The 11307-nt window shown below is 37.6% G+C and overlaps 1 protein-coding gene across 1 annotated transcript; it reads left to right on the forward strand.

Annotated features, from left to right (window-relative positions):
* The first annotated feature begins 484 nt into the window (after positions 1-484).
* On the forward strand, positions 485-2723 carry LOC127442890 (forkhead box C1-A). Its single transcript, XM_051701213.1, has one exon. It carries the CDS (start codon positions 714-716, stop codon positions 2151-2153), a length of 1440 nt encoding a protein of 479 aa, XP_051557173.1. The 5' UTR covers positions 485-713; the 3' UTR covers positions 2154-2723.
* The last annotated feature ends 8584 nt before the right edge of the window (positions 2724-11307 follow it).

The raw sequence follows: 11307 nt of genomic DNA on the forward strand, positions 1-11307 counted from the left end.
CGATAATGATTATTTGAAAACAAATGGGCTTCATGAATTGTTTCATACAAGTTGTCTTGGGGAATTTGTTTTGAAAGTTTGTGTGAGGTTTATTTAGCCTATAAATGAATGTGTTTAATGATCAATCACAAACGAAAAATCCGTCGTTTTTATTATTTCGATTATTATATATGCAATATGCATTAGCTACATGTATTTTCTAATTATATGTTTGGAATGTTTTATTTGAATCCAGTCATCAATGTATAAGTTTTCTATTTGGTGCGTATCCGCACTAGCTAGTTTGCGTAGTGTGTAGTGCTTGAACGTTTGGAGAAGTGTGTGTTTGGCAGGGGTTGGGCTGGGACGTCCCAACACCTCTCCTTTTTCTTCAACCTTGTGTGTGGCCGCTCGCTTTGCACGGCCCGACCTCCCATTGGACAACTTCGATGTTATTGGGAGGAGTCTTACTGGCAGCAAAAGGGGAAAAGAATTGAAGTGCGCAAAAGTATTATGTGTAGTGACCGATGCCTAGTGTTCAGAAGTTTTCCAATGCGCGCTCCGACAGAAAGAGGTGGCAAGTACGTGAGTCTAATCGACACTCGGTACAATAGTCGCATTTTGTAAATATAGGCTATTGGCAGAACGCGGACACTTGGGTTGACTGCCTTTTCGTTGGCGCGTTTAAAGTGGATTGACGTCTGTTCTTCGCCAGCACCGTTTGGAGAGAAGACATGCAGGCGCGCTATTCAGTCTCCAGTCCCAACTCGCTGGGAGTCGTGCCTTACATCGGCAGCGACCAAAGTTATTACCGGGCCGCCGCCGGAGGGGGATACACCGGAATGCCAGCCCCTATGAGCATGTACTCTCACGCGGCCCACGACCAGTATCCTGCTAGCATGGCGAGGGCGTATGGACCGTACACGCCGCAGCCTCAGCCCAAGGATATGGTAAAACCACCCTACAGCTACATTGCGCTCATCACCATGGCCATCCAGAACTCGCCGGACAAGAAAGTGACCCTTAACGGTATTTACCAGTTCATAATGGAGCGTTTTCCCTTTTACAGGGACAACAAACAGGGCTGGCAGAATAGCATTCGCCACAATCTTTCCCTGAACGAGTGCTTTGTCAAAGTGCCCCGCGATGACAAAAAACCTGGCAAAGGTAGCTACTGGACCCTCGACCCGGACTCGTATAACATGTTTGAGAACGGCAGCTTTTTGAGGCGACGGCGACGTTTCAAAAAGAAAGACGCCCAAAAGGACAAGGAGGACCGACAGATTAAAGAGGCGCCGTCCCGCCAGCAGCAGCAGCAGCAGCAGCAGGGCCGCGACCAGGAACAGTCCGTGCCAGGCTCGCAGCCCGTGCGCATTCAGGACATTAAGACCGAGAACGGCACGTCCACGCCACCTCAGGCTGTTTCGCCCACGCTCAGCACCGTTCCCAAGATCGAAAGCCCCGACAGCAGCAGTATGTCGAGCGGCAGCCCGCACAGCATCCCGTCCACCCGCTCTATCAGCCTGGACAGCGCCGGGGAGCAGCAGCAGCATCACCACCATGGCCAGACCCCTGCGCAGGGCTTCAGCGTGGATAACATCATGACATCCCTCCGGGGCTCGCCTCAAGGCTCCGGCGAGCTCACCCCGTCGCTCGTCGCATCCTCGCGGACAGGTATAACTCCCACGTTGTCCCTAAACTATTCTCCAAGTCAGACGTCCGTTTACAGCTCGCCCTGTAACCAGAACTCCATCTCGACTACCTCCAACGCCACCTATCATTGCAACATGCAGGCCATGAGCTTGTACGCCGGAGGGGATCGCTCGGGCCACTTGGCGACCACTACCACCGTGGATGAAACTTTGCCCGATTACTCGATCACGACCACCACGAGCCACGGGAATCTCAGCTCGGCCCAGGAGGGTCACCATCCGCACCAAGGGCGCCTCGCCTCATGGTACCTAAACCAGGCCGGAGATATCGGCCATCTAGGTGCGACGTATCCCGCGCAGCAGCAGAACTTTCATTCGGTTCGAGAGATGTTTGAATCCCAGAGAATCGGGTTGAATAATTCGCCGGTGAACGGGAATAACAGCTGTCAAATGTCGTTTCCCCCGAGTCAGCCCATATACCGCACGTCTGGGGCTTTTGTGTATGACTGCAGCAAGTTTTGACCAAAAAGTGTTTTTTCGTTCTTGTTGTTGATTTTCCTTTTGATTGATTTTCTTCCTATTTTCTCCTACTACCCCCGTGATGGACTGAAAAGAAACAGAACACACACACGAGTCAGACACACTTGATGTTGGTTTGTTTAAGGACAGTGTTACTTCTAAGAACACGTAAGTCTTCTTTGTTTTTGTGAGCTATATGCTGGGCTGTGTTGAAATGCGTCTGACGTTTCTGGACTTGTTATTACGTGTAAATTGCATATAGTAATTTATTTCTAAAGTGTAGCCGGATATTATGGACCAAACACCAAAAAAGTGTTTCGAAATTGAATTGCATTAATTGTCCAAAAAATGTTCCATTGTAACAAAGAAACGGAACATGTATAACGCCATATTCTTTCAAATTCTTTCCTTTTCTTGAAAAAGTATTCTGAAGGAACTGCATTGTTTGTTTAATAAATGACCATGTTATTTGACTTAAAATTAGGCTACGCTTGATTTTTTTTAAATCACTACCAGGAACAGAACTATGTGTTATTATTGAGGAATAATGGATATTGAGCACAGCATCTTGAAGATGGTGCCGTTACCTACAGTACATAAATGGTCCAAATGAGCGTGTCTTCATTTTTTGCCTCATGTTTCGTTCGCTTTCCTAACGTTCTCGTTATTATACACTCAATGTATTATGCTTAGTGTGTCAAGTAATAACATATGTAATAAACTCCGTTTATACACGTTAATTTATTTATAAAAATAATAATAACCACGAGTCCCGCATACAAAAGGATCCTTGTTTACAAACTATTCCAGCAGCACTGGGCAGGCTAGGGAAATGAGCAATATTTAATATTCGTTCATCATTTCCGCATTACTTGCCGTTTGGGAAATTTCAGTCGTATGATATTTAAGAATTTGCTGTGCTTTCACTTTGATTATTGGGTGTCAAATTCTCTAGATGAGGTCAAGCTGAATTCAGGCGCATTATGTTGTTGTTGTTATTATTGTTGTTATTATTATGATCGTTGTTATTTAGTAGTAATTATTATTATTAGAAAAAAGATCATAATAACAACAATCATAATAACATTAGTAGTAACTGTAAAAAAAAAAAGTCGTTTGGTAACTTAAAATATGCTTAACAGTTAAACTGGTTTTATTATCGTTCTATAAATAGTAGATGTCAGAATATTATTTTAAATGGCTCAATAAACCTGACTACAATACAAAAACGAAAGCCAGTAAGGGTCAGATTAGGTAGACATACCTCCTTAAGGTGTCATCTGCACATTTGATGTTTTTACAATGTAGTACTGTAGTAGTATAAACTGTTTCCATAGAAATATATATTTAGATTGCTCTGAATTGAGAACGTGTTTTGCTCATTTATTTTTTTTTCTTAGGAATAATTGTATGCATCTCCACATGTCAGACGTGGTTGTCATCGCAATTTGCAATTGGTCATTGTCATTCTGCTTTTGTTTACTTGCGCATTCCATCGTTGCTTTGTTAATATCGTACCAGACATGCCAAAGATATTCCAATAACCACTAGAAGATGAAACACAGCAACATGAGGGTTAAAGTGTAGCAATAGGGCCTCAAACATTAAAAAGTGTCTAATCTGTAATTGTGCCCCTGAGGAGATATTTCTACCTGATCTAATCCTTAACATGAGATTGGTTGGTATGTATTTAGGTTGATTCAGACATGTTAAATAATATGTTTGACTTGAATAAAACAAGCTCATTTTGATGTTAAAACATGAAGCACAATTTTTTTAGATTAACTAAAAAGGCGCGTCCTCAGAAACGTGGTAGCAAACTCGCCTTTTCAATGAAAAACCTTGTGTGTACAATTCACAAAAAAACGAAAGATGCCATTTTTATTTTGGTCAAAATTTCCAACAACTGAACGGACATTAAACGGTCCAAAAAATAAATAAATAAAATAAAATAAAAAAAAAATTAAACATTTTTTTAAAAGCTTATAAGGATGTTGCTTTTGTCTGTTCTTTTCAACAAAAGGTGTTAAGCATTTTTTTTTTTTTTTTTTTTTTCAGGAGTGCTAAGCCATAATTATGTCTTATTTCTATTGAGTAAATGTGACACTTTTACTGCAGCATTTAGACTATCGAATTATTAAAAATTCAGACGAAATGCTCAAGTAAAGGCCTATGTTAAGAATATGTAATTGACTATTTGGCATGCAAATCATGCTGAAACTTGTTAATAAAAAATATTATTATTAATATTATTATTTTACAGTTGTTGTTGTTGTTGTTGTTTTTATTTTTTTATTATTATTATTGTGGAGAAGTCCGCCGGTCAGTTCTAGGCCTTAAGGTCACACACGTGTTCACATTGGCTCTGTGCGTCACTTATTTTCATTGCATGAGCAGTTGGTAATGATTACAGCAGTTAATTAATCGGCCAATTACCTATCATGCGTCAACAAAGAGTCTCAGATTCGCTTTTTATCTTTCGGGATGGTATATGTCCATGTCCCGTTTGGTTAAAAATGCAGTTCTATTAATTTTGTTTTAAAATGACTGTCTTATCAAATTTTTCAAAATTTTCATGCGCATAATGTCAGGCAACAATTATTTTTTTCTATTTTATGAATAGATTTTAAATGAATAAATAGATTTTTTTCCTCTTTTTTATTCAATATATATATATATATATATATATATATATATATATATATATATATATATATATATATATATATTACATTTCTCTTATAGAATACAGAATTACAGAATTTTAGAGAAAAACGGCGAAACGCTACATGCAACAACAACAATAAAACAACAACAACAACAACAACATCATTTTCCGTATCAGTAAGCATTAAAATCATGACAGCTGCTTACAAAATATTAGTTCGGCTAATGCGCGACTGGTCACAATGATTTTTGGCCATCCATAGTACATTCTCTCCCCTCGAAAAGTTGTAATCATGCTCATAAAAGTCATTCGAGCCTTTCCCGAGTAATAAACAAACGTCGTGTGAAGCCTAAGATTGATGGCGCCCTCAGAGAACAGGCCAGGTCAGGAAGGAATCAAATTCAATCAGTGCGCAGGAATCATTTTTCATGAGACGGAAAAGGCAGAAGGGGACGGGGGTCAATGGGGAGGATGTCGGCCGCCGGAGCACCATCAACAATACCACAAGAGAAAGGCGAAATGAATGTGCTGTGTACTCCAAAAACAGTCCCTTAAATCTCCGTGATTTCGAGCTCCCCACACGAGCCGTCAGACAGAACCCCAAAAAGAGCTGGTTGAATTATAGGACTCTTTTTTTGGAGTTACTTGCGGGCTTTCATTTGAAATTCATCTTGCAGACTCTCGTTTGAGGAATATGATTCAGAGATCGGATTCCTGCATCAAACTGGAGCTTGAGGTGTTGTAGGCGATGTAATCTCTCGCTTTTGAAACAAGACATAATTAAGCCTGAATAAGAAGCCTGCAAAGAAAACAAAACACCCAGTAACGTCTAATTAGTCGAGTATTCTTTTATTAGCTGAGCGCCAACTGCAAAAGGTCTATTTTCCTTTGACAACAAGCTGTTTTATGCAAATCGGAATAATGCTCATTTGCATCAAATGGCCAATCTTAAAAATGCCAGTTAAGCACCAAGTAGATACAAATGTATAAATATAAAATATGAAGAATAGCAGAACAAACTTCATATAAAAGCCAGCAATCCGCTGTTAATGCGTGAAACAAACATTTCGGATTCGATATTTTCTCTTTCTCTTCAATGCATTTTCCGTTCTAAAACGGACTTTTAAGATGTTTATGAAGACATACATTTATTTTTTGAGCATTTGAAAACACAAGACGTTAGGAGAGACTTAAATAGGCTACCACACACACACGCACACACACACACACACACACACACACACACACACACACACACACACACACACACTCACCGGCTGCCCTGTAAACGCAATATTTGTTCTTTACATCGTAAAACCGTCAATTTTGCGGGTTTTTATTTGATTTGATTTTTTATTTTGTTGATCACAAATTTTGACAATTGCATTGCATACATGTTTGTGTTCAGATATTTAGCTCGGCCATTTTAAAGATATAGCATTACGATCAGCATTATTTCTTTTCTGAAATACTTCTCCAAGATAGGGCCCATATTCCATTCTCCACCTGCAAATGGTTCCGCTACATTCCTGTAAGCATTTCCACACCCCTTCTCATACTTCACAACATGGGTTGGAATCAGACACCCCAAACAAAAGTGATTGTGTTCAGCATTCCTTTGATATTTCTCTCGTCAAAACGCCCCAATTTCAATTTCCGTTTTCTGTTGAGAGAAAAATATCGACGCGACTATAACAAAATATCACAATTTATTTCAAAAGATCGTGAACTGATTATGCTGATCTGAAACTTAGATAGTGTTTGTCTAAGTTTCAGATCCCTCTATTTGTAGCTTTGCGTTATAGAACTGTGGCTCAGTTGAAAACATCAAATAAAAATGAAACCAGTTTACTTAAAAAGTAAACACATTTATATTTTGTTTTTACAAGTAATATACAGGCCTATTATATCTACACTTTTATGTAAAATGTAAATAATATTTTATATGTTACTCAAATTTTGAAGTAAGTGTTACTTGGACAGAGTTGAATATATATATATATAATAATAATAATAATAATAAACGTTTGTCTTCTCATTTATCAATCATAAATGTAAGTCTTTTTTTTTTTTATTATGGAGATAAACTACTCAGTCACGCAATGTTATTACAAGTGAACTCACTGCATAATCGCTACTTGTTACTGAAATATATTTATTTTCAGATCTACGTTCGTTATTGCACCGATGAATGAATATTACGTTCTGTTTACGTATATATCCGTTTCAATGTCAAGATTGTAATAATCTTTTGGCAGTTGTGGTCTGCTGAAGATATAGTAGTTCATGGCAATATGTGCTTCTACCAGTATTAAAACAAGAACAATAAATTGATTTCAAATTCACTCAAGTTCTAGTTCTTTATCAGTTTATTCCCACAACAGAAAACAAGTTAACACATCAATGAATGGTCTATTTTTTTTTTTTTTTTCTGATGGCATGTATCGTCAAACAGGACAGATTAAAAATGACTTGATTACTGAAATATTGATAGCTTGTTTGTTATTTCGCATGCTGGTTTTGTCTGTTGCGTCATTAGGGTGAAAAATCAACCAAAACATCTGTCGATCAGCTGATCGGGGATGGGTCGGCGGTGAGTGAAGGCCGAAGAATAAATATAATAATCATATTTAAAATAAATAAATAAATAAACCGGTAGCTGAATAACTCATAATTAGCTCTATTTTATTTTTTATTTTATTTTTTATTATTATTATTATTTTTTTTTTATACAAAAATAAACAAGTAAATAAATAATAATAATAATTAATGAAGGATTGCCCAGTTTGGTAAGCCATATTGATGCGTTGTGATAGCTTCAGTTGAATGAAATATTTGACTTTAAAATGTCCTGTCTCCCTTATTTTCACGTTTCTGAGCGGTAACATTTAACATTGATGCAAGTATAATTGAGTACAATAGCAATGCAATTCCAATCTATTTTCATACATCACATATCAATTACATAGTCTTCATTGAGCATTCATTATATTAGTTTAATTAAACGTTTACACGGACACCGTAAAGTGACCCTCTGATAGCCAACTCAGTCACAGTAAATGCTCATCCGCAATCAATGTAATTCTGGATCCATCCGAGTCGGTACAGCCGTTTCTATTTCCCGCTCGAGATAGGACAGAAGAGTTAAGGTGAGAGAAGGAGAGAAACCGTGCACCTGTATGCTTGACTGAGCGCTGAGGCTGAATGGAAAAGTGCATCGTCTCAAACTCACAGTTGGTGCACAGAGCCCAACCTCAAAGCGCCATCTGTTTCCAATTATGAGTCCACATAGACGCAGGCTCTGTCTGACAGTCAAACTGCCAGTTAAAGGCTCAAAGCCTTGTCCTGAAAAAATATCCCACCCCGTTGCCTTCTTTTTAGCGTACTTCGAACCCCACCATTTTTCTATTTAAGCTGAATAAATGGCTTCCCCACGGATGAAGCTCTGCAGAATAGATTTTGGGACTTGAATTCAACAAGTTCAGGTTACGGAATCAAACTAAGGTCACACTCGTCAGCCATTTTTCACTCGTGTTGAATGCAGCAAATCAACAGAAAGCTTGTTTTATACCAACAAAACGTGAACAATTAACCAAAGAAGTAAGTCAACACGTTTAATGGCATCCCCTCAACCTAAAACCCTCATAGCTGCTGCCCGTTTGGAAGGCGCTCTTTGCCTGGAATAAAGGGACCAGTGTGGTTTTAGACTTCAGGGGAACGGCCGAGCCCACCGACCTTTGGATAACCCAAACACCCTGGCACGAAAACGCGCAGCTCAACACAAGCTCGCCTTGAGTCCAAACCCTCAACCCACCTCACGGGCTCATGTACAGCCAGTCTAATTATAGCCGCTTTTACCTGAATATCTCGATTCTGCTCCTTTGACACAGAAGATTTTGTCTCCAATTTAATTTTACGATCAGATTTTCCCCCCTGACGTCTTGGCTGCCCTTTCCTATTTTAATGACCTCAACCAGAAGGGGGAAAAACATGATCATTTGTGAGAGGTCCTGATGAATGAAAGCTGCATGCGAACCTGAAAGGTCTTAATTGGACCATTTGAACACATTCGAGTATGAGGACTCTGCCTGAAAAACAAATGATTTCTGTTTAGTATAAATAGGCTAAGGTTAATGAGCGCAAATACAAATATAAAAATTGATAAACGATCAAACGGATCTATGAATCGGGAAATAATGAATAAACCAATTGGCTTAATTGTTCATTCGTTACATATTTGGATTCATTCTGTAGATGCAAAGCGGAGTCTACCAGCTACACCGAATTCACATGAATGTCTATACTGTGCCATTCAAATCGCATAAGACTTTACAAACAGGCCCACGAGATATTAAAAGAAAAAAAAAAAAAAAAAAATAACAAATAAGCCTCCCGTATTTTTTGAAGTAGAAGTTTATTTATGATGACTAAGCGATTACACTAAAAAAAAAAAAAAAAAAAAAAAAAAAAGTGGATGGTTGGGTTTACTTGAAAATATGGTCTGAAAAAAAACGTACAAGCAATTCATTTTCAAGTGACTTTAATTAGAAATTCTCAAGTAAAGTTTACTTTGCACTACTCCTGTTTTAAGTATATTTTACTCACTCTTTTTGGGATATGTTACTCGAGCAATGTTGCACTGTATTAAGCCATGCTTTAAAAACTGTACTGGCATATCAATGCTTTTTCACATACTTAGTCATGTATTAAACATGGAAGTTTAATGCATGCCATATAGTCTATTAGACATCACCACATTACTTTAAAGGCGATAGAAAGAAGATTCAGAGCCGCCTTCACAGACATGAACACTTGGTGCACAACAGATAATTCTTTTTCATCATGAACAGGTAATTTGGAGTATAACATGAACTTTACCTGGGAACAAAACAAAACGTACCCGCCCATTCAACCATTCAAGCCTGACAACACCAGCTTCAAAAAGTTAAGTAAAATGTACTCAAATTAGCAAATAAATATGACAAGGTTTTCTATTTTAGGACTGAAACATGACGAGGCATTGTAAAGATACAAAACGATCATAAATAATATTTACTTACAAGCTAGAGCATAAATATGTACATGTTTGTATTGAGCACAAATGTAGAATTTACTTAATATTTTCAAGTTCAAACTAAAACCTAACTTATTCAATGTAAAAACGACTTAATGTTTTCTGCTACATTTACTTCACCACAAAATAAATTGTTTTCAGTGTACTGTGAGGTATACATATATTTCGTTATCTATAAAATACACGTTTCACAGTTTTGAAAATGCTTGCTATATGTAGACTAATACATATATCGCCAATAATTATAATTACAGTATTACAGATTTACTGTTGTTCGTTCAAAATTCATTTAGCTTCCTGTGATGTGACCTTCAGTTTTTAAGTAGTAAAATATAATATTTCCACTGTAATCTCATAAGTAAATAAATGTTTTTATTATTATTATTATTATTATTATTATTATTATTATTTACTCATACTTCTTGCAGTTAGGCTGACTATTAAAAGTCACTGATCCCAAAACATCTTCATGTTTCTATCCAAAAACAAGAGCACTAATTAGGCACAGGCATTATAAATACATGCATATATAGATAAATATGAACAACTCTACTATGATTAGGTTGTAGCTACTTTAACCAGAACAAATAACCAGTTATAACCTTTTGTAGACCTTTGCAAGTGTCCAGAGCTGGCAGTACAAATACACCCATAAACTCGAGTCATCAACTTCAAAACTAAGTACTCATCTAAGGTCAGTACTTATTATCTCTTTATTTGCTTATAAGATGTTATTATTCTATCAGCACTCTGAGACGTTTCATACTTACAGTCCCCAGGCAGATGTTCACCAAATTTCATTGAGAAATCTTGGATCTGTTTTTGTGACCAGGAACAGTATAAACACGTGGGATATCTGAGCCTGCATCTCTTCCTCTGCTTTGAAACACATTATATTTACAGGTGCAGAGATCTTGGGCCATGGTGTAAGATGGGATTTTGTTTTTGGAAGACTCTTCTCCAACAAACGTGTCAGTTGCCAGAGAGCGTGAGGGTCAAAAATACCATTTGTTTGTTTTGCTGAAAAGAACAATGACAGTGCTTTCTGCCACAGACAATTTGTGTCATACTTGTTGAAAAATGCTGGGGAATAATTTGATGGAAAGATTTGATAAACTGTATATAAACATCCTTAAAACTCATCTCCAAAAGTACCGTGGTATTGTCCTCTTTTCTTTCTTTTTTTTTTTAAAGAGAGCATTTTTGGTCTATCGTCAAGAGACCAGCGAGTGTTGTAGACTCAAAAAGTCATTACCCTTATTGAACTGAATTTGAGAAAATGTTTACAAGCAATTTAATGTCTTTCAGCATAATATAGTTGGATTAGGTCAAATCATGTACTATAGTAGCTGTAACTCAACTTCATTAGGTTTGTCAAAATCAACTTAATTTTCTTATGTTGGTACAACTTAATT

This window comes from Myxocyprinus asiaticus, chromosome 6 (assembly GCF_019703515.2).
Source record: "Myxocyprinus asiaticus isolate MX2 ecotype Aquarium Trade chromosome 6, UBuf_Myxa_2, whole genome shotgun sequence".
NCBI classification, from domain to species: Eukaryota; Metazoa; Chordata; class Actinopteri; order Cypriniformes; family Catostomidae; genus Myxocyprinus; species Myxocyprinus asiaticus.